Source organism: Psilocybe cubensis, chromosome 4 (genome assembly GCF_017499595.1).
Source record: "Psilocybe cubensis strain MGC-MH-2018 chromosome 4, whole genome shotgun sequence".
Classification (NCBI taxonomy): Eukaryota; Fungi; Basidiomycota; class Agaricomycetes; order Agaricales; family Agrocybaceae; genus Psilocybe; species Psilocybe cubensis.
In genome coordinates, this window is record NC_063002.1 from 3,579,154 (window position 1) to 3,601,796 (window position 22,643).

The 22,643-nt window shown below is 46.3% G+C and overlaps 8 protein-coding genes across 8 annotated transcripts; 1 reads left to right on the forward strand and 7 right to left on the reverse strand.

The window, feature by feature from the left end:
- Nucleotides 1–31: 31 nt before the first annotated feature.
- JR316_0005335 (3-O-methyltransferase 2) lies at nt 32–2,046 on the reverse strand (the record flags this gene model as incomplete). The annotated part of the gene is made up of 11 exons (XM_047891095.1): nt 32–39; nt 116–385; nt 466–548; nt 605–618; nt 679–935; nt 1,007–1,097; nt 1,164–1,305; nt 1,363–1,444; nt 1,497–1,668; nt 1,733–1,744; nt 1,807–2,046. The coding sequence occupies 11 exons, from the start codon at nt 2,044–2,046 to the stop codon at nt 32–34; spliced, it is 1,371 nt and encodes a 456-aa protein (XP_047750856.1).
- Nucleotides 2,047–2,769: 723 nt separating this feature from the next.
- Nucleotides 2,770–4,110, reverse strand: JR316_0005336 (uncharacterized protein; the record flags this gene model as incomplete). The annotated part of the gene is made up of 7 exons (XM_047891096.1): nt 2,770–3,027; nt 3,093–3,153; nt 3,211–3,232; nt 3,289–3,342; nt 3,398–3,432; nt 3,488–4,019; nt 4,068–4,110. 7 exons carry the CDS (start codon nt 4,108–4,110, stop codon nt 2,770–2,772), a joined length of 1,005 nt encoding a protein of 334 aa, XP_047750857.1.
- Nucleotides 4,111–4,145: 35 nt separating this feature from the next.
- JR316_0005337 (Carboxylesterase A) lies at nt 4,146–5,155 on the reverse strand (the record flags this gene model as incomplete). Its single annotated transcript, XM_047891097.1, has 5 exons — nt 4,146–4,218; nt 4,275–4,536; nt 4,592–4,817; nt 4,873–4,938; nt 4,997–5,155. 5 exons carry the CDS (start codon nt 5,153–5,155, stop codon nt 4,146–4,148), a joined length of 786 nt encoding a protein of 261 aa, XP_047750858.1.
- Nucleotides 5,156–5,584: 429 nt separating this feature from the next.
- On the reverse strand, nt 5,585–8,085 carry JR316_0005338 (Carboxylesterase A; the record flags this gene model as incomplete). Its single annotated transcript, XM_047891098.1, has 13 exons — nt 5,585–5,845; nt 5,925–5,985; nt 6,036–6,057; nt 6,118–6,171; nt 6,228–6,262; nt 6,320–6,848; nt 6,898–6,955; nt 7,005–7,047; nt 7,100–7,323; nt 7,353–7,640; nt 7,691–7,756; nt 7,811–7,873; nt 7,954–8,085. The coding sequence occupies 13 exons, from the start codon at nt 8,083–8,085 to the stop codon at nt 5,585–5,587; spliced, it is 1,836 nt and encodes a 611-aa protein (XP_047750859.1).
- An 846-nt stretch (nt 8,086–8,931) lies between these two features.
- Nucleotides 8,932–10,835, reverse strand: JR316_0005339 (Carboxylesterase A; the record flags this gene model as incomplete). Its single annotated transcript, XM_047891099.1, has 7 exons — nt 8,932–8,957; nt 9,012–9,065; nt 9,222–9,746; nt 9,967–10,254; nt 10,303–10,525; nt 10,589–10,636; nt 10,689–10,835. 7 exons carry the CDS (start codon nt 10,833–10,835, stop codon nt 8,932–8,934), a joined length of 1,311 nt encoding a protein of 436 aa, XP_047750860.1.
- A 2,004-nt stretch (nt 10,836–12,839) lies between these two features.
- Nucleotides 12,840–15,499, reverse strand: JR316_0005340 (uncharacterized protein; the record flags this gene model as incomplete). Its single annotated transcript, XM_047891100.1, has 12 exons — nt 12,840–12,936; nt 12,994–13,193; nt 13,253–13,417; nt 13,470–13,682; nt 13,740–13,777; nt 13,829–14,240; nt 14,293–14,363; nt 14,417–14,611; nt 14,635–15,031; nt 15,082–15,272; nt 15,325–15,390; nt 15,445–15,499. 12 exons carry the CDS (start codon nt 15,497–15,499, stop codon nt 12,840–12,842), a joined length of 2,100 nt encoding a protein of 699 aa, XP_047750861.1.
- A 794-nt stretch (nt 15,500–16,293) lies between these two features.
- Nucleotides 16,294–18,653, reverse strand: JR316_0005341 (Transcription elongation factor SPT5; the record flags this gene model as incomplete). The annotated part of the gene is made up of 6 exons (XM_047891101.1): nt 16,294–16,843; nt 16,900–17,165; nt 17,218–18,048; nt 18,108–18,379; nt 18,447–18,534; nt 18,606–18,653. 6 exons carry the CDS (start codon nt 18,651–18,653, stop codon nt 16,294–16,296), a joined length of 2,055 nt encoding a protein of 684 aa, XP_047750862.1.
- Nucleotides 18,654–19,313: 660 nt separating this feature from the next.
- Nucleotides 19,314–22,641, forward strand: JR316_0005342 (uncharacterized protein; the record flags this gene model as incomplete). The annotated part of the gene is made up of 9 exons (XM_047891102.1): nt 19,314–19,340; nt 19,392–19,697; nt 19,755–20,083; nt 20,135–20,291; nt 20,344–20,527; nt 20,580–20,645; nt 20,701–21,812; nt 21,866–22,145; nt 22,208–22,641. 9 exons carry the CDS (start codon nt 19,314–19,316, stop codon nt 22,639–22,641), a joined length of 2,895 nt encoding a protein of 964 aa, XP_047750863.1.
- Between the last annotated feature and the right edge of the window lie 2 nt (nt 22,642–22,643).

Genomic DNA, 22,643 nt, shown 5'->3' on the forward strand with positions numbered 1-22,643 from the left:
AAAACCGCAGATCTATTCAGAAATACACCTTCTACATATCTGTGGTTTAAAAATGCAGGATAATGTGGTTGTGCGAGTGGTGAAAACGTTCGGAGGTAAGCCAACTTTTGCTTACCTAAGGGGGTGCTGGTTCCTGATGAGCCCAATCTTAGAGCTGTCTCGCCGAAGTCCCATAGCTTCACAAATTTCAATCCAGCTGCTTTGCCTAGCTCGATAAACTCGGGTAGACGGCGTTCCTGGCTGTTCAGCGCGGTCATCATGTCCAAGTCGAGGTTGTACTGTCGAATCCGTCCGGCGCCAAAGTTTGGTAACATGGGTTCGGGCGCTTGTTTGAAAAGTGACTTGTCGTCGGGAACGCGGTTGGCATGTTGTAAGATATATTCCTCTGGAAAATATGAAATGTAAATTGGTAAAAAGTCTTTGGAATTCCTCCGTCTGTGAAGAGGTGGGGTGAATGCGACGCACGGACTAAAAGTCTGCTACGAGGAACCATAGCCTCGCGGACATTAGCAAGAATTCTGATACAATCGGCATCAGGCCAGTCGTGACTGCAAATAAATAATTGTTAATCGCTGTAATAACATTTTACACATTGAAAACTTACACGATGTTTTTAAGCTTACGAGAATTATCTGTCAGGGGTTGCGCATCGTCCATTCAATTAAATAATGGACTCACATAATATATGTGGCATCCCGACACTGGAGACTCTGCGAAGAAGTCCAAAGGTTTGAACTCAATGCGGTTCTCGGCAATAGCCTCTGGACATTGTACAGGCCATATTTCATTTTGTGCTTGCTGAATGGCTCCAGGAAGATCCTGGAGAATGAGTTGAAGCTTGGGATACGCCTTCGCTAGCTGAATGGTGATATTCCCGATACCTCCCCCGACGTCGCAGACGGTGGCGCCATCCGGAAGTTCACCCCAAGGGAATTCTTGATTTCAAATAACTTCAGTCAGGGTTTCTGTCTGCCAGATTGATTCATTCACTAAAGGTCTCACGCACCGTGAATGACGGACTGGGCTTCACTTGCGGTACCCCAGCCGATCATACCAAGCCCGAAACGAGCGCCTCGCTCAGCGCCCTTGGGCTTATCCTAGCGATCAAAGTCGATCTTTTAATCATCTTCTGTGCAATGAGGTGATGTAATTTCAAAACGCACCGTCTCGTAATACACAAATAATGGATCTGGGAATCCGGTGTACTTGTTGAATGCAGTGTGGTTTGGGGCATAAGAATGACCCCATTCCTTGTCCGCCAGAACGTCTGAAAGTAGGACGGTTGACTTTTGGCACTCATCCGTACTTCCAGGTTAAATGCGTTTAGCTGCTATACGGAAACTGATAACAAATGAAGCGTACAAGTGTAGTCCTAGACTGGACAGAGGATTTGTACTAAGAAGTTGAACGCTGAGACGATTGTTTGCGAAAACATTTTCGGATACTGTCCCGAACGCAAGTCAGCGGAATCGCAAAGAGGTATGAACACGTCCTACCTTCTCGAAAGATGTGCTTCGACGCAAGAAGCCTGAGAATTCTCCCGACTTTGCCTTCCTCTATTCCTGTCTCTCGCCCAATCTCTGAAATATGCATTCCGGCTGGTTTTTTATTTAGGACATCCGGAATTTTGAACGTGAGCGCAACGTTGAGACAGTTAGGCTCATAAAACTGGAAGTAAATGCCCGATCGCGGTCAGAAAGATAGTTCATATCTATTTTCTGGAAACACGTACACCCATGAGCCTCTGAGTAGTTACAATATCAATTAATGAACAATTGCTCTGCCAACTGAATTACGAGCTCTTACATTCACGATGGTATGACTAGGCCTCGCCACAGTGGCCGAGAGCTGAGCACAGGCACCCTCAATTATCTGAATTGCTGTTCTCAGCTCTTTACTCGATCGCTCGTCAAATGGATGTGGGTCCGTATCGTCCAGAGAGGGGACATAAGGCCGTTCCGTACTCGCATACTGCGCTTCAACGACTTTCGCGGCGTCAGATATGAGAGCAGCCAGCGCAGCAATTTGGCCATGTGGATGAGACATTCTGGCTTGTAGTTTAGACGAGACTCAAGGAAGGTCAATGAGTACCATAATTTGCAAAAAAATGCAACCCTTATAAAGGATCCAGGCGTACACGCCTTTTGTGGAAAGGCACCGGTGGGCGCCTTTGTTCATGTACCGCATTGTTTCGGAGAATTCGTGATAAAAAGGGGATGCATATCGCACTAAATAGGTCGCCTAATGGTTTGGTTGAGCCATTGAAGTCATTTATCTTCTGATATTTGCGCGAATCAAAACACGCGCTTAAGGGAATTAGTTGACTGGGTATTATGTCGTGCTTGTTACTGACGCGTGTAAAGCTTCCACCGGGGATTTGATCTTTGAAAATGGCAACTACAGTCCAAGAATGGGTTGACTCGCATACATTTGACTCTGGCAAGCTCCCCGAGTTTGTGGAGCCTTGCTGAGCTTTCAAGACGATGTTGTCATAATGCCCACACCGCTCAACTAGCATTGCCCAACAATTATTATGACTGAAATAGATCCAGATGATGAAGTAATCCGTTCTAACCAGCCTCATTTTGGAAGATTCGTTGATACTAATCACGATTCCCGCAATCCATGGACCATAGTGAGTGTCCAAAGTGACTGCGTATGCCCCTTCTAAGCTGGTTAAGTCGCAGGTTAGGTCAGGTTAGGTAACCGAGATTACCGTACTGCCCCTAATGAGGACCGACAGGTGTGCGGCAGCAGGGAGGCGAGATGTCAAAAGAAGACAGTCGCGATATCCAATTTGCTAAGGCCAACAACTGCCTGGACGAACTCACGGCCTTGTAAATGTGTAGGCTGAGAATCCAAGTACTGCTGAGCCTCAGTACTGATGTGACCTTGCAGAGAATCCGCAACAGGAAACAGTTCCACATCTGGCTCACAAACGGTTCCTTCAGGGGGGAGTATCCCGTCGACAAAATAGTTCCGCACATGTCGATAGGTACAAGGAGACGGCGCTGCCAATGAGCAATGCTGTGAACGAGGAACCGAAGTCGAGTCAGAGTGTGTATATTATATAAATCAGGATGATTACTGACGCCCAGTGAGTTTTGTTGAAGTACAACGGATCCTTCAAAACCCTGGGCCATCTTTCGTGCGCTATGTGCATCTTTAGTGGAGTTCAACATGTCGTTAGGTATATCGGCATGTACTCACGACGATAAGGGAGTGACGGGATCTTTCGAAAGGAATGATTTGCCTTGATAACTGACAGGCAAAGAACGTAAAGCATACCTGCTGTATTTCCAATCATCAGAATTGGGTGACTCGTTTTACCCTCGAATGGCCCTAAAATTATTTGAGCCCTGGTGAGATAATAACGAGGATATATTGTAGCGCCAACCTCGGAATTGCGTTGTGGGAAACTTAGGCCATCCTCTACAGGCAAATACAGAAGTCAGTACCAAAATGATGGGTAATATATGTTACTCACAAACACCCAAATCTAATCGAAGCCCAAAAATCACCCCATTGTGAAGCCTTCATTGTCAGTTGTAAATGGGCTTCCAGAGCGTCGATATCTTCTTGAATCTCCTCGCCGTCATTACATATAATGGTAGTGGGGGCATCCGCAATAATGTCGTTTTTAGGGGTCCTTGATTGGCTGTCGCAGTGGCACTCAGGTGTCTTCCGGCTAGGGACCAACGTATAGATAGCTGTCCCATTTCCTGCCGCAAGTTCGGAGAGCGCCTTGGCCAAAGCGGAAAAGTAGGTATATGGGCTAAATAAAGTTGAAAATATCGTCCGCCTCAGTTTTTTGTAGTCAAGTATTCCATACGCCGAGTCTGCCTTAATGGGCATAGGATGAGAACGAATATGCTTCATGATAACAGTGAGATTTTGGCGTATATCGTCTGCAGTAGGGGCCCAAAATTGACAGTTCTCTGGGCCGGCACCAGCACAGCCTGTTAAAAATGCGTCAAAAACTTTGTCCGTGTCGATAAGACTTGTTCCCCGTCGTTCGACTGTATCTGAATGAGTAGCGTAAGAATATTCATTTGTCAATTACTTACCACCATAGTGGTCTTCGGCGTCAGCAACACCATCGAGAACCATACGTTCAATTTTATCCTAAGGTTTTATCGTTAGAACTAGGCCAGCAATTTTGAGTGTTTGATTACAGGAAACATAGCTGCAAACGTTGCCCCTAAGACGGTTCCATATCTAAACATATTAAATGGTTACATGCAACGAATCGGGCTCAGGGGAATGCAACGTACGAGAACCCCCAATATTGCAGCTTTGATCTACCATGAGCCTCAACAATTCGAAGCATATCACGAGCCGTGTAATCGGTGTTGATATGCCTCAAGTACCCACTATCAGCTTCTGCGGCCAACTGGCCCACAATTTTGGCGCGGGCCAATGTTCGGTGGATACCCTCATCAGATCCATTCACCAGGGGCAAGGAGACGTAATCAAACAACGATCTTTCGATATCTGTTTTGAAGAAAGAAACACGAGGAATTGACCTTGCTATCCCTGAATTGGAGGTAAAAATTGAGCAAGACTAATATGAAGAAAAAAAGAAACGCACCGCGAGGATCAAAACCAATAAGGTCAAACTCAGGACCAAGGATGGTACTGAAGAGATCTCCCGTTTCTCCAATGATAAAGTCAACGCCGCTTGCACCTGGGCCTCCCGGATTGAAAAGAATTGGTCCTCGATAGAGCTTGGAGTCCTTTGGGACCACTGCAGGCTTGCGTACAAGAGCAATGACCGCCTCGCCTCCGGAATCTTGATTAGAGTAATCCAATGGGACCTATGTAATATTATTGTCAACGAAGATACAGACCCCTCGAAGAAATCGAGCTGACAATGAGACGAGCGCATTGGCGACCAGGAGCACAGTTCCTCCAGACTAAGTCCCTGCTCGGGCGAAGCTGCATGAAAACTCGTGAGCTTGCGGTACCATGTTTCATGAACAGCTTGATATCGTACCTGTTCCCAACTCCTAAAACCATCCCACGATTCACTTGTAGATACATTCCTAAATTTTCCACCAAGGTTGGCCCGGGCGCCCAAATCGAAAAGCATGAACCCTGCCAGTACAATTGAAGTTGCCATCAAGATTGCCAGTTTGAACCGAGGGGGTGGCATGATTGGGTTGTAGCGACTTTCAACGTGAGTGGCTAAGGACCAAAATTGTTGAGCTCAGGTTGAGAGCGTTAATACGCAGTCGCATTGCAATTTCAGGCCCCAGGAGATATGATTCAAAGAACGGAATGTTATGCATCCACATGGTCACGATGAAGCTTGTTGACCTGGGCCAGGGCAACACGATCGGCAATCACTGAGTTTGAATAGGTGCCGTCTCAGAGTTTCGTCTACAAGCTTCCACAAGAGTCAACAGTTGGTCAATAGTCCTTCTCAATTCTAAAAGTGAGAAAGAAATCTTTTAAATGTTTGAATATTAACTGTGGATAGTGTGCAGTATATTGCATTGCTACTAGGCTTGTTAAATAAAGGTTTATTTACAAGTAGTTTGCGTTCAAGAGTGGTTGCTCGCCGATCTCGTCGAACTTCACCTCAGAGAGGACCTGACACAATTTCTATCCCGCTGAGATCGATGACTGCCTGCAAGAATGCTGGATCATGAAGATCAGAAGATGCGTTTTTCAAGATCATCTGCTCTTCGTCAGCCTCCACAGTTATACTACTGAGATCCGGAACAGAGAATATGCCTCTAATTGGCTCACAAACTGTTCCTGCAGGAGGAAGAGTTCCATCAATGAAATACTTGCGCACATATTGTTGTGTGCATGGCGATGGTGCTGCCAGGGAGCAATGCTGGAAAGACAAATCCGAGCCCAAGGAAAGGAGAAAAAATGATTAGCTTGCATCTGAAAGAATCATAGCGTGTACATACCCCTAATGAATTTTGTTGGAGTACAACGGACCCTTCGAAACCACGAGACATGTTCCTTGCACTATCAGCGTTGAGTATGATCATTCCAGTAGTTCAAAAACATCAACTTACGCCCATAGCGGGGTAACGGGATCTTGAGACAAACGTGATTAAGCAAGCGTTTGATTGCATAGTTGAAAAGAGGCATATATACCTGCCGTATTTCCAATGAGGAGAATAGGATGACTGGTCTTCCCCTCAAAAGGACCTAAGCTCCTATCAGCACAAGAAACATTAACGCCATACAACTAGGGGGCGAATAACCTCTAAATTGGGTCTTGGGAAATTTGGGCCATCCTCTGACATTATGACTTAGAGGTCATGTTAACGGCTAGTGAAGTATTAATAGTACTCACAAACAGTTCAATCGAAGCCCAGCCCATACATCACCCCAAAATGACATCTTCATTAAATTGTTCAAATGATTTTCCAAAGCGACTACGTCTTCAAGGATCTCTTCGCCGTCGTTGCATAGGATGCCTGTCGTTGCGTCCGTGACACTGGAATTAAATGGAGATGACTCAGGAGAACATTGACAATCAGGGGACTTGGGACCAGGAATCAACGTGTAGAGAGCAGACGCATTCCCAGCAGATAGATCAGCAAGAGCCGTGGCCAAAGAAGGGAATAACGTATATGGCTTGTAAAGTGTGGTAAAGATCGTCTCTTTTAACTTCCTATAGTCCAGTACTCCATATGTTGTGTCTGTTTTAACTGGGATTGGTCGAGAGCGAATGCTCTCAAATATCACAGTCAAGTTTCGTCGTATATCATCTGCAGTCGGCGCCCAGAAATGGCAATTCTCAGGGCCAGCTTCAGCACACTCCGTGAAGAACCCATCGAGAATTTTATCGGTATCGATCAGGCTAGTCAAATGTCTATCCACTGGATTCAAATGAGTTATGTAACATGAATTTTAAAGCAAAACATTTACATGCGTAGTAATCCTCGGCATCAGCAACTCCGTCAATGACCATTCGTTCAATTTTATCCTGTGTCGTCATGATTAACGTGTTTTGTTGGCTCACTCGTCAAACTCACCGGAAACATAGCTGCAAAAGTCGCTCCGAGGATAGTACCATATCTACGGCAGAGTTATGAATAAACGGTTAAGCTGGCCAAAGAGCTCAACGCACGAAAAGCCCCAATACTGTAATTTAGACCTTCCATACGCCTCGACAATCTGAAGCATATCACGCGCAGTGTAGTCGGTATTCATGTGTCGCAAGTAGCCGTTATCGCTCTCTGCAGCCAATTGGCCTACAAGCTTGGCACGAGCCAGCGTTCTATGGATACCCTCATCCGAATTGTTCACAAGGGGCAATGTAGTATAGCTAAACAGATGTCTTTCCATGTCCGTCTTAAAAAAAAGAGATACGTGGTGTTGACCTGGCTATCCCTGGAAGCATGTTTAAGCATCGTAAAATTTTGATGGGCACTTCTAACTAACATACCTCGAGGGTCGAAGCTGACAAGATCAAATTCAGGACCAACGATGGTGGCCAGAAGGTCTGCAGTTTTCCCCATGATGAGGTCAACTCCACTTCCGCCAGGACCTCCGGGATTGAAAAGGATTGGTCCCCGATACTTTTCAGAATCTCGTGGAACCACAGCAGGTTTGCGCACAAGGGCAATAACCGCTTTCTCATTGTTTGGGTTGGCATAGTCCAAAGGAACCTACACAACAGTTTGTTAACGACAGACCACAAGAAGCACACACGACTCACGATCAGTCGAGCACATTCGCGTCCAGGAGCGCATTCCTCCCAGACTAGATCTTTGTTTGGGGCAATCTATGAAAATGACTCGTTCCCAATTGGCCAATCTAAACTAGAAGAATCACTTACCCATTCCCATGCTCCTATACTCTGCAAACTGTCGCATCCACTTTGCAGCTGGTGGTAACTAACCTTGGTATTGGGAAGATGCAGAAAGAATCCCAATCCTACGATTGAACATATTGCAACAACTGACAGCTTGAACCATTGACCCTTAGGAGCCATTCCTCAACGAGCGAAAAGACTTTCCACCTGTTACACAGTTGGCGGGTCAGAGTAGGAATGATGCGCAGTAAAGATCCAGTAACGGGCGTGGTATTTTGAACAAATATAGAGCCGCCCATGGCTATTGTGTGAACGTTGAGGCCAAGTCGGGCTACAGCAACAAAGGACATAAATCTGAGTTTAAATTCTGACATCAACGACTACGGGCCCAAAATAATTCCTCAACGACATGTCTACGAACAAATTGTACTTCCGCAGGGCGCGGTCTCTATTGCTCTGTATATACGAACGATATTGAAGTCTGCAAGCTTCTACAAGAGTCAACAAGTCGATCAGCGCGAAATTTATACATGTTCCACCAACATTTGTTGAACAAATGTTGGAACTTTTTAACTTCCAACAGACAAAACGATCAGAGCCCTTACATTGTCAAGCATGCTACGAGAAGAAGCTTGTGGCCTTGCGATCTATGTTAAAGTGATCCCTCGTAGGTCGACGTTGCGTTAGCTTCAAAAAGGACGCGGCAAAATGTCCATCCGGCTGAGGTCAACAACAGCGCGAACAAACTCTTGTGAATTTGAAGCAGCGTCGTCAAAGATTCCTTGCCTCTCTTGATAATCAATGTCGTTCCTGGACTTCGTGACAGGAAAGATCTCGCCGATGGGTTCACAAACCGTTCCCGTAGAAGGGAGTGTCCCGTCAACAAAATACTTCCGCACATACTGTTGAGTGCATGGAGACGGCGCTGAAAGAGAGCAGTGCTGAAGTAATATCCAAGATTGTGGGATGAGGGTAGTCGTGATTAGCTTTGTGTCATCCATTGATATATATAGCGTCTACATACCCCCAAGGAATTTTGTTGAAGCACTACAGACCCCTCAAAACTGCGAGACACGTTTCTGGCCCTGGCGATATCAACGCATGAGTAAATGGATAGAGATAAGTTTGTAGCTCCAAGGATATACTTACGACCATAAAGGAGTGACAGGGTCTTATAAAACATCTGAGCAAAAACTGCCGTTTCACTAACCGAGAAAAGGCTCACCTGCAGTATTTCCTATGATGAGCATGGGATGGCTCGTTTTACCCTTAAATGGGCCTATGGAAACCTGTTAACAACAGAGGTTGGGACCAGGTTATGATATAACAAACCTCTGAATTGCTCCTTTGGATATTTAGGCCATCCTCTATTAAAATGACGTGAATTATGTTAGAAAAATGGGTTATACGTAGCATAACCATGGTACCCACAAACAGTTCAACCTAAAGCCTGCCATAACATCGCCCCACTGTGAAATTTTCATTGAACTTTCCAGATGATTCTCCAAAGCATCTATGTCTTCAAGAATCTCTTCACCGTCATTGCATATAATGGCAATACTGGCGTCCGTATCGCTAGTATAAGAGAGCTCAGGATCACATTGGCACTCAGGAACAATGGAATCAGGGATCAATGTGTAGAGAGTAGATCCGTTACCAGTGACAAGCTCTGCGAGAGCCTTGGCCAGTGAAGGGAAAAACACGTAAGGGTTGTAAAGAGTGGCAAAGATTGTCTGTTTCAGTTTGCTGTAGTCCAGTAGCCCGTACGTTGAGTCCGTTTTGACTGAGATAGGACGATAACGAATGCTCTCGAATATAGAAGTCAGGTTTCGTCGTATATGTGTCGCAGTAGGCGCCCAGAACTGACAATTATCGGGGCCGGCTTGAGCACACTCGGTGAAGAACCCGTCGAGAACTTTATCGGTATCGAGGGTTATTGTCAGAAATCTATCCGCTGTGCCTAAGTGAGTGGGACAATAGAAATATTATAGCAAAGCCCCTACATGCATAATAGTCTTCGGCATCAAAAACACCGTCAATAACCATACGTTCAATTTTATCCTATTTCATGATTAATAGAGATAATTGTCAGTTGACTAGCCCGACTTGCCGGAAACATTGCTGCAAAAGTCGCTCCTAGGATGGTGCCATATCTATTGCAGGGCAGTGAGACAAATGACATTGCAGCTCAGGTGGTCCAACATACGAGAAGCCCCAGTACTGTATTTTGGATCTTCCATGCGCCTCAACGATTCGAAGCATATCGCGAACGGTATGGTCTGTATTCATGTGTCGCAAGTAGCCGCTGTCGCTCTCTGCAGCCAATTGGCCTACAAGTTTGGCACGAGCCAACGTCCTATGGATGCCCTCGTCCGAATTGTTCACAAGGAACGATGAGGCGTAATTAAATAGATGCCTTTCGATGTCCGTCTTGAAAAAAGAGATACGAGGGGTTGACCTGGCAATCCCTATAGTGACGAATAAGTAATGTTAATTGGAAGGCATTTTAAATATACCTCGAGGGTCAAAACCGACAAGGTCAAACTCAGGACCGACAATGGTTCTCAACAGGTCCCCTCCTTGCCCCATGATAAGCCCTACACCGCTTCCGCCAGGTCCTCCTGGATTGAGAAGGATTGGTCCCCGATAGCTTTTGGAATCTCTTGGAACTGCAGCGGGTTTGCGCGCCAGGGCAATAATGGCCTCCTCGCCGTCAGGGTTAGAGTAATCCAATGGAACCTGTAAAGCAGTTTGTCAACAAGAATCAGCAAGTATGAACATGATTCACGATGAAGCGAGCACATTGACGACCACGGCCGCATTCCTTCCAGACAAGACTCTTGCTTGGGGCTATCTATGAAAATGAGTTGGTTTGGATTTGAACTTGCTATACGAAGCATACCCTTTGCCATTCGTCATTAACTTGACGTTCTCTTTGCACCTGATTGAAAGTGGCCCGTTGGTCCCTGGCAGATAGAAAGAGCCCTATACCTAAAATCGAGGCCACCACAAAAACACTTGACCTGAACCAGCGGTTATTAGGTGCCATATTCAAGTTTGAACTCAACAAGAGTCCGAGGGTCCGAGTAGAAAGTAATGCGCATAGCATTTAGGACCATCTCTATGGTCATTAGTGCTACTCAATTCTCTTTTTTACGATGTTGTTTAATTTTTAAAACCATGTGGAACAGTTTAGCCGACGTGCTTGGTAGTAAATTCATGTGGTGTATACTGATGGTGTGCCTTTCTGAGTTTGAATGAGCTTGAAAGCGGCCAACATGCCAACCGCAGCAACGGCGTCTTTTTTCTCTTTGCGCACATTTTCAGCTATGGCTGTCTCTCTAACGCGCGAGTACGCGCCATATTGGAAGAAATATATACGAATAGGGGGATTCTAACGAAGATGATTAGATGGCTACTGATAACTTTGAGAACGGCCGTTCGGCATGGGTATTGATAGATTCAAATACCGCCATGATGTGCACCACATGAATTTACTACCAAGCACGTCGGCTAAACTGATCCACATGGTTTTAAAAATTAAACAACATTGTAAAAAAGAGAATTGAGTAGCACTATTGTATGAACGCTGGGAATTCCACATGGCTTCAACGAAAGAACCTATCGAGTCTGACAGCGTGTGGTCCCGGTGATGACAAATACTTACATTGCAGCGTCGCTATTTGCTCTTCCTTGTCCTGAACCCTATGAACTAAAGTCTTGCATGCCTGTCTGGCAGACTCTCTGCACAAATAGGCCGAGTCAAGAGGGGTGCGTCAGTTGCCACAGCGAGCGGGATGAACGATGAGCGGGCTTACCTGGCCTGGGTGCAACCTCAAACCCAGCCACCGTCAAGCTACCCTTGCAGCTGCAGAATGGATCGCTTAAAGTTGGGTCAGAACCACAGAAAACTCACCTGCACACGAGAGGTCTACGCTGCAGACTAGCATAAGTAGGTGCGTTAATGTCTACAGCGAGCCCATGACACGTTATTTTGCTTACCTTGCCAGCACATTGTCAATACTGTCTAGGAGAAGAGCGGATGAGGGGAATGGTAACGACCCAATCCTTCTCCGTGCAGCGCATAGATCTGCAAGAATCGGTCAGAGGACGTCGTCGAGGCCATATGCACAATACCAGACTCGCTGCGCAAACATGCCGAGTCAAGAGGGGCGCGTCAGTTGCCACAGCGAGCGGAATGAACGATGAGCGGGCTTACCTGGCCTGGGTGCAACCTCAAACCCAGACTGCGTCACAGCGCGTCAATGTCTACAGCAAGCCCATGACGCGTTGTTTTGCTCACCTTGACAGCACATCGTCGGTCCAGTCTAGGAGAAGAGTGGATGAGGGGCACGGCAACGACCCAATCCTTATCAACACTCACCGTGCAGCGCATCAACGCCTAGTTCTGCAAGAATCGGTCAGAGGAAGTCGTCTAGGCTGTCGGCACTCGCTGCGCAAACAGGACGAGTCAGGATGGGTGCGTCACATCAGCAATACCGGGGCCAAGTAGGTAATGATCCGTAGTGATACGTAATTCTGTAGTGCCCATAGTAACGGTCCCATTTGGGTAACACACACTGATGTACCTGTAGCTTGGTACCAACGTGACATGGTACTCTGTAGTGATCTGTATTGTAACGCAAGTGCTGTGTAGCGGCGTGTAGCATGCTTACCATGGTCCATACCCCTCTGTATACAACTGACATACAAATTGTAGCATACTACCACAGATTTGTAGCATGCTACCACAGATTTGTAGCATGCTACCACAGATTTGTAGCACATCATAACACACTGCAAATAGGTACAAAGGCATATATAGTATCCACTTTCATTTGTATAGTGTTGTGTGGCTATTCCTGCAAGTGCCAATATCACACTGAAAACCGAACCATTTTTGACTAAAATGGGCAATTTTAAAAATAGATAATCTATGTTTGGATCGGACCAAACATGTTTCTATTAGTAGATGCATAACTATTAATACGTGACGATCTAAATATGGTATCTTCTAATCCACACCCGGCAGCTGCCCCGCTCATTCACCCAACTACCCTTCTGGACCGTAATCTAGTTCCTCCTGTGGGATAGAATGGAGAGTCATCCTATAAGGGTTGGGGGGGTTCTTCGTAGGCCTCATAATAGCACTGATTATGGAGATCTAAATGATGCAAAGAAAGAAATGAATAAAAAAAGATACACACCATCCTTCCTCAGCCACTTCCCTACATAAGCGAGCCAAGCGAGGACCTTGGTTCAAGGTATCCTTCTCTGCCTCTGCTGCAACCAACATGCAGGCATCATACCTCAGGGAGTACTCCTCTCCCTTGAATTCAATACCCGAACACGGACCACCTCTTGCAGGGTCAATCCCATCCCTCCACTCCTCAAGACAGTTGTGGATCTACAGCAAAATGCTTGTTAGCAAGGCAGTGCCAATAGCAGGAGAGAAATCAGAACTACACAACTGGCCACAAGCGCAAATGCTTTGTGGGGAAGCGATGTCTTGAAGAAATCCGTCTTTGTCTCCAGACCTTTGATGGGGACTGCAACCCCTTTTGTAGGATGGTAGAAGAAGTCCAGACAGATCTTCTTCACAAAAGGATGTCCAAATGGGACATCGTGATACTGGAAACAAATCAATGAGTGGTAAGCCAGGTAAAATGGACGGCGAACTCACTCGGGTTTTGGCAACACCCCGGTGGTATTTACCATTGAGTAGCCAATATGCTACCCTGTCCTTGATGTATTCGATCTCCCCCATCTGATTTTCAAACATATTGGGGTTCGTGGCGATGACCTCCGACGGGACTTCGAGGCCATACGCATTTTTGACCAGGGGTCTGATCATCGTCTTCAGTCTTCCCCGGAAGGTTGACGCGTAGACAAATGCCTAATGAGAACAGACACGTTAGTACAATATCCTTAAAAGAACACGCTAAAAATATACCGTTACGGCGGTATTCCTGTCTAGGAGCGTTTTTTTCTCTGCAAAGTTATGTAAACCAATTAACTAAAATCACAGAAGACAGAACTTACTATCAGGCAACACTTTATCCGTGTTCATTCTTTCAAACACGGTTACTGCCATCTTCACACATCCATCGGCGACTAATAAGTGATTTTCCCGAGTGGGAAAGGGGACCTCCTCTACTACATACAGGCACATCAGTTTGCATGCAATTTTGAGCACATCTTTCCAGTAACCAGTAAAGGATGCAACTGAATGCTTGGATACTTCCCTAGCAGAAGAAGTACTGGACTTCTTATGAGCGATGTGTGCCTCACCAAGCACCTCATCATCGTCAGATGCTTCGTTGTTCTCCCTTGTCAAACCTTGGGATACGGCTCCTTGCGAAACAGCCGCCTTGCGCAATGCCTCAGGGCGAGGTGGCTTGTTCGCCCGATTACGACGACGGTGTTCTTGAAGAACATCCTCTACTTCCACAACCTATATCAATAATACATTAGCTAGACATTAAATACAGCAGAGAAATGATTACATGGGGGGAAGGCTGGCGGAGCAATGCCCTTGCTCTCCTCTCCTCTTCATCATCGGAAACTTCATCAACCACTGTCAAACATAGGTGGTAAGCAAACACGACATAAAGGTGGAGTTAAACCAACGCTGGGCAGCAGGCTCTTCATCATCTTGACCCGCGTCGTCGTAACCTTCATCACCGTCGACATATTGGAGAGCTTCTTCATCCCCAATATTCTCTTCATCAATTCCTTGCATGCATTTGTCCCCTGATGCTTCCTCAGATCGCCTTTCACCGTCACTATCCCCCTCTTCCTCCTCCTCCTCATCTTCCTCCTGCTCTATGCCTTCGTAATCTTGTTACTCCTCCTCGTCTTGATGGCTGATGCTAGCCTCGCATCGTAGTATTGGACAGAATTCTCTGCCGCAGGGGCAGCGTAACGCTGAACAGGATTTGCTGCGTGTTGTACAGGGCGCGGGACAGGATGTGCTGCATGTTGTACGGGGCGCGGGACAGGATGTGCTGGCTGTTGTACCGGAGCAGCGGGGCGCTGGATGGGGGCAGTGGGTCTTTGGACAGCATGATCAAGCTCTGAGTGCTCCTGATTTCTCTGAGCTGCACGTTGGATCTGGACAGGAGGGGGGGCACCCTGAGATTGTCGTGGGCTTGGTTGGACTTGTTGGACATCCCAAGGAGCAACTGAAGGCGTTGGCCTTGGTTGCATTTGAATAGGGGGACCTACATGCGACACAACGGTAACCTAGACGTGCTTGGAAGATAGCAAATTTAAGATTAGAACAGTAGACTCACCCCATTGCGAGGTTTCTTCAAGGGAGGCGCCATCTCATTTTCAGGCATGGCGCTAGTATCCACATTGGCGGCCCTTGACTTCCTCTTCCCAGCCTTCTCGAAGTCAATAAAAATGATGTTAGATGTTTTCTCCTGCCGAGCATTTACTCCACCAAGACCACGGGTGCTTCGGATAGGACGGCCATTGTGGTCTTTTTAATAAGGAGTTCAGTGAATCTCAACAAAGAAAATGCTAGTACAGACCTGCTTCAGGAGCCTGAGGTGGCTTGTTTTCTGCCACGGAGCTCGGACCCTGTTCAACCTCTTGTCCTAGATGGATAAAACATTAAGTATGCGGATGTAATGAGGATATATAGATGATACCTTCAACCGTGGCATTGACAACCGCCTTTTTCTTTTTGGATCCTTTAGGTGGCATATTGGGCTGGTTTGACGGTTGTAATGCAGAAATAGAGACAAGGGGTGGTGAATTATGTCAAGCTACGATCCGGAGGTATGCGAAATTAGCCTCTTTTCAAAATTTAAGGCGACGGACATCAGTCAAAAATATATCGTGCCATATAGAAATTACAGGTACTGAAACAGTATCCCTATCTACTACAATATATCACATATACATTATAGTCAGATTCCATGTCCTACTTAGAGTTAAGTAAAGTTACATCTCAGAGGGGAAAAGACTGCACCTATCATGATCGCGGATTATCCTGAGGGTGCATTAGAATAGGTATTCCCCGACTAATGAGGGATACCCGTAGACGGGCGATTTCGAGCTGGGTTTCAAACAGAAGATCTTCATTGGATTTATATGCTCGCATAATGTCGTCCATATAACAACGTAGCTCTGCCTGAACTTCTAGACACCTCTGTTCAGTGAGTTGAAATTGGTCAAGAGCCTTTTTAACGGCCTCTATGCCTTGATTCTAGAGGAAGGTGGATTAAAACATGAAAATAGACCTAAAACGAAGAACTCTGCCTCTTCGGGTATGCTAGGGAGGCGGCGACTTTGAGGTTGCAAAGCGTTGTTGCTATTGGAATGGTTCATGATAAAGATAGGCAACAATTTGGTGTGGTGGTGGTGGCTTAAGTTCAAGACGATCAACACATTACGAACCATTAGCACTGTTGATTGCCGAAATACACTTAAATAGAATGACATAAAACCCGTATATGTCTACAAGTCCGTGTTCGAGATACAAGTAATGCTGCACCCTACATATTTACAACTTTGACACCACGGGACGGGGGGAAGATTTGAATCAAAGATGTTGTCGGAAAAGTTGGGAATGTATCACCGCGTTTCATACGAGTAACGGGATATTTATGTACAACGCAAATATCCTTGTCTATTGATCGTATCCTGAATATAATCCCCATTGAATCGCCCTCAAGCGGTGTAACGAAGTCGTCCTTTTTTACAGGATGAATTGGAAACAACACTGATTTCGGTAATGTCAGTGTACGTCCCAGTAATGCTAGGTGGGCAGTATCGTCGGTAAGGCTGAGAAGTTCCATCGCCACTTGATGGTCGCCCTTGGATTTGTCTACGACTTTTAATCGTAATCCTTTCAGCTTATCGTATTTCGTATCTAGCCAGTGAGCGACGGTTGAGGGTAGTTCTGCGATTTCCACCGCCGAGTGTACAGGTATTGCTGAATACGGATTCCATGCAGGAGACAGAAAACTTGCTACTGTGGACGGCATTGGAGTTGCTCCACCAGAAGGCCCGGGGTCTTGAGCGGAATTTATATGTTCTCGGTTGCTTGAAACAATGTCAGTAAGCACCTGACAGTCAACGAATCAAGTGAAACCACATACTGTATAATTAAATGTGATATTTTAATACGTTCCACCCTCTGGTTACAAGCTTCCAGCTCAACGTCTGCAAAGCCGTCGGGGGTAGTGCTTTTAACGATGCCATAGTACCCCTTGAATGTATTATTCCCGACAACGATGACACTCAAACCTATATAGACGTCGTTGTGGTCTCTTTCTCCAAGCTTTGACGAATGACGCTTTCGCGGGCGAAGAGTAGCATGGGCAGGGGGGACGTAGAATATGACTGTGTGGATGGGCACAATGACCTGAAAAATGTGTTGAACACTACTGAGACAAAGAGAATGACAGTTCACCTACTTCGCGTTCGTGCTCTGGGGCGATAATACAAACAGATCTTCCATCAAAGTCTGACACCCATCCATGGAGATCTTTGTGATCCCCTTCAACGACTTCAACACTATCGCCTATCTGGAAAGCTGCACGTAGATCGTGTAGTGCAACTGCTTGTGTTATACCTTGGGAGGGGATGTGCACTTCCACCTCAGCGTCAGAAACACTCTTGACCGTTCCAAAAAGACCTAAGTATTCTCCACCAATAATTTTGACTCGATCATATCGTTTCAGTCGAGTCATGGAGATGGCTTTCGAGGCTTGCGCTAAGGTCTCCGTCGTTACAAATGGACACTCGCGAAATTGCTCCAACTCGGACGATGTTGGGAGGACATTGGAAAGATATTTGAGATCGATGGCGTCGAAATCCGTGATAATAAATCCATCCTGGAATATCCTGTCGAGGTGCGATTTCTTGATGTTGTCCGGAGGTCTGGGGATAAGAACAACACTTTTCCAACCCTGGAATGTGAACACAAGGCCGGTAGCATTTGCGTAGGTCGTCCAAGCCTTACGCTTTCCAGCAACCTTGACCCACGATTGGTCTTCAGGGCGTGAGGGTGGGGGATGAGATAGGATCTCCATACATCTCTCCGAGGATAGCCTAACTAAATGTGTCGGATTAAGCTCTCTAACGAGGCAGGCTAACGTATGCGCATGTTGCATTGATGGCGCCTCGACGTAGATTCTCCCAGGAATTGAGGATTGAGCGAAGACAGACCGGGCAAGGATGATGGGAAATGTAGGGTTCGTTGACATCTGCATAATTTTGAAAGCGACGGCCTCTTCGCGTCCAACCTATCACTCGTAAGGTGATCAATAAATGCTGACTGAAGACTTATATTATTTTTGCGTACCTTGCAACCTATTTCATACATGATATCAGTCGCGGAAGGCATATAATTATTATCACCAAGTCCTCCTGGTTGGGGATTGCCATATTTCTGTATAAGTTCTCGTGAACTAGATGGCTCTATATCATTGTCAGGACGAATTTTCATGCGTGAAGGCAGAAGCATGGGCAACAAATCGCTCCATTCATCAGTGTTATCTGTATTTTGCATGGCATGATATAGCCGAGAGTGTGCAACACGTTCCTCATCCTCAGAGTATTCATCGTTATCATTCACTGTATGTCAGAACCCATTAGCATCAGTACATATTGAGCAGAATATATGTAAATTATTGGAACATACGTAGTTGGCCCCCTTCATAATCAAGCTCTTCCGAACTTTCATCATCATCGGAAACCGCTGCTTCAATGTCTATGAAGGGATTAATGTCCTGATTTTTTGAGATCATAATTAAATTTCCCTGAAGTTAGTGATTAGATGGAGGGTTGGATTAGTACACACTGTGCGGTTGCCTAGGCTGTCAAGTCGTCTGCGTTTATAACTAGACATTGTGGGTCTTAAAGACTGTTAATCGATGTTCATCTCACTTAATTTATCATCTTAACTTGTGATAATTTATTTTTAGATACTACACAACCTATTACTATGATAAGACACTATGATGAACGGAAAGAGAAAACATATGGTGAGAAACACGCTATTTCCGGAGCGATTCTTTAGGGTAGGTTTCCCGTCCTGAAGTCACGAGTTGGTTAAAAAAACGCCCCCTTACATCAGCCGCATCACGGTGATGCGGCTGATGTAAGGGGGCGTTTTTTTAACCAACTCGTGACTTCAGGACGGGAAACCTACCCTAAAGAATCGCTCCGGAAATAGCGTGTTTCCAACTTGATTGTTTTTCTTTCCGTTTGTCATAGCGTAGTACCCCTCCCCATAGATTTAACATACATTCTAATAAAATAGACATAGACAATACTCTAGACACTCTATAATAGTTTTCGTTCAGTTAAAATTCATCTAGTTGAAAATTTGAGACACCAGAAAAAAACACACAAAAAAAAGTAAGTACCCAAAGAAATAGAATGCAGGGTGAGACGTTGAAGTTTTGTAGTGCAAGCCCAGAAGATTTCCCCCGTTGCCCGACTCCAAGCTGAAGAAATTCTGGCGTTTCCCTTCGAAACGCAGGTCGTTCGTCAGACTCTGGAAAACATGTTGCCAGAGTCGCACCCACTCCGCGTAGGTCTTAATTGGATTGCCATTTATGGTACTAATATCAAGTTTCTGTAGAGGATGGTGGATTTCCTCCGACGATATGAGGACTTCACCTTTTTGAATTACGATGTTTCATCATCGAGCATGCGAGCGGCCATCAAGTATAGGCAAAGCTTGGCTGCCCTTCAGAACAGCATCGTAGAGACACCCTGCGTAACCTCGGCTACATGGGAGCAGGCGGGTAGCTTATTTGCAGCATACCGTCTACTCGATCTCGTAGCGTTGTGGCCAGCAGCCTTTGGACCATCGTTGCCGGTGACCGTGCCCCTGAATGAAATACAGGCCAGCACAGGAACTAAGGAAATATTTTCACGGTTCAAGGTATGCGATCATGAAGTCACTCAATGTTAATTCTTAATTTTCAAACAATTATTGTAGCTTGTAGATGACTTGAAGGACTGGCCGGCAATGCTCTGCTCTGCCAGGAAGCGCATCCTCAGAGCCGACTCTAAGTCGCACAGAAACATCAACACCCCTTCTATCAGTGACACGCCGTCATCCGCTTTCACCCAGGGCGGGCCCTCGGAATCAACGCTATTACTCTGTCTGGCGCGTAACCACTTCAAGGGTGTTGTGGGGAAAATAATCGGGAATGTGTACTGCGCCTCGCTACACTACCAAATCTTGTCAGGAATGCGCGGTATGAAGGACGATGAACACATTCTACCAGACATTCCAACGGACACGGCTACTCTTGCAAATCTCTAGTAAGTTTTCTTTCCTCTATTCATTGATACAATCTGCTCAACATACCCTAGTGCAAGCGGCCATCCTGATGCTGCGTTGTTCCTCTCAGAGGTCACGCCATCTCATTTAAAAATTCCTCTGCATGTCGCCCTTTTCATATCCCCCATCCTTCTTTTTGTGAATAAATCTTGGTATTCTAAGAAATGTGACCGGGAGCAGCTGCTTAAAGTAGGTGTATCCACATCCTCCCAGTTTAACTTGGATTAACGCACTCCTTTAGGCCTCAAAAGCGCTCGGTAATTGTCGCCCCCGTGTTCTGCGTGAAGTGGAGATGGAAATTTGGAAAATCATTGCAGCGCAAAATTGCGACATCCAGTCAGCCTTATATAAACTTGTTATCTCAGACTGCTGGATGGAATGCGAGCGGGTAATTGCACAAGATCCCGCGTTTCACTTTTTCATATGTGTGTTCTACGTACTGTAACAAAATAACAATTTAAACTAATAATTGGCCAGCGTCAACGAGCAGCGCCGAGGTTACAGCAAATTCTAACCTAGCAAGGCGCAGCACTGAACCACACGGTAAGTTATAAGCAAAGTCTGCGTCAATTACATGATTTAAATCCGTTTAAAACAGCTCAACTTCAGACCGTTTCCCATCATGGTGAAAAAACCACCTGTGAAGGGTCCGACGCAGACGCGGAGGGTGACGATGATCACGAAGTGGACACGACGGAAATGGTCAGCATGGGTCAACGGGAGAACGGGGACAATACGGTCCCTACCTCAAATATACAGCCTCCGGAAGACACGTCTTCAGTGGCTGGCAAGGATGTCAGCATGGGTCAACAGGAGAACGGGGACAATACGGTCCCTACCTCAGATATACAGCCTCCGGAAGACACATCTTCGGTGGCTGGCAAGGATGTGCCCACGGACGAGCAACCTGGTTTGCCGCGGAGTGATGATATTGGATCTGGTCTACTTCAGACTGAGAATACTGGGCCCTCAACTGCAGGGGATTGTGAGATGAACGTCGATCCGGAGCAAGCTGATGTCGACCATCAAATGGAGGATGGTCCACATACCAATGGTCCAGAAAATTTGGGAGACGGCGGGGCTGGACAAGGAGCTGAAGGGTCTTCTGACGAGGCAAATCGTATGTCGGAAGTTCACGAGGGCGAAAAGCAGGGGCAAGACGGAGAACGACCCGACAAGGAGAACCGAATGTCAGAAGATGGTGAGGAGGAAAGGCCAGACGACAGTTCGTCGGACAATGAGACCGAGAAGCAGGGGCAAGGGGATGTTCCACCAGTCCAGGAGGACAGAATGTCGGTCGATGGAGAGGGGGTAGGCCCAGAGCAAAACAATGATTCCTCAGACATGGAGAGGAATACATTGGAAGACAGCCAAGGCGAAAAGGAGGGGGAGAACGCACCTCCTGCTCCTCTTATTTTGAGGATTCCTCCTGTTTCCCAGATAAACAGGAGCAAAAACACCACGGCTGACTCCTCTCAGAAAGGGAAAGGGAAGGGCCGGCAGAGCCTTTCCAAGCGGCCTCCCAAACGCAAGCCGACGCAGGCTACCGACACATTTGATTCGGACGACGACCTGTGTATTGATGTCGATCTGTACGACAGCAACACCACCCTTGATGTCGTCAGCACTCCGGAGAAGGTGTATGGCACCAAAGTTTGGTCCACCTACAACGGTCGTGGCCAACTTAAAAGTTTCTGCGTTGTTGCCCATGTAAGTCATTCTCGATATTGATTTTTTCGTCATTTATTTATTCTCCAAACAAGAGTCAAGCCGACGTGGATCGTGTTGAAAGGGTTCTGGAATTGGTCGAGAGTGACTACGTCGATGGAGTTCCATTGCACATAGCACGTCCCGAAGAATCATGTTTTGCGGTATTCGACCGCAGCACCACGAAATCCATGTATCTGATGGAGTCTTTCTCTGAAAGGAACGTCGTCCTTATGTCTCCTTCTCAAGAGGAGTCTATTTCAACTTGCTCCGACGAGTTCTACAGCCAGGTACGTCGCCATATGGGTGATATGACGAGCACCAGGTCAATCCAAGGTGTGTTTCCTCTTCGATGTTTTGATTTTTCTTTCTGCGTCTCATGCTAATGGCCGTAACAGATATGTCGACCATGTCGTCTAACCCCATCGAGAGGATTAAGCGTGGGTCCCTCTCTCAGGTCATGGAAGCAGCGAGGATGAAAGGCAAAAGAGGAAAGATCCTCAATGCCCTCGACATCCCTTTACCTCATGCAGGCGCTCACTCTTTTGACTTGAGTACTGAGGCGGCTGCTCTTCGGGCTACATCTGGTAGCTGGAAGTATAGTACCCCCGTCCCATTTGGTGATATGTCGTGGGGACTCATAGCTACAGAGGGGGCATTTTCAGATATCCATATCGATGCCAATGGTTTCTGTTCCTTCATCCAACCTCTTCATGGACTGAAGCTGTGGATTATCATGTATCCCAGACGGTTGGATGTTGACCTTTCTTCTGACCGCCGTGTATTTCTGGGAGACAAGCTGGATTACGGGGAAACGCACCACCAAGACTGAAT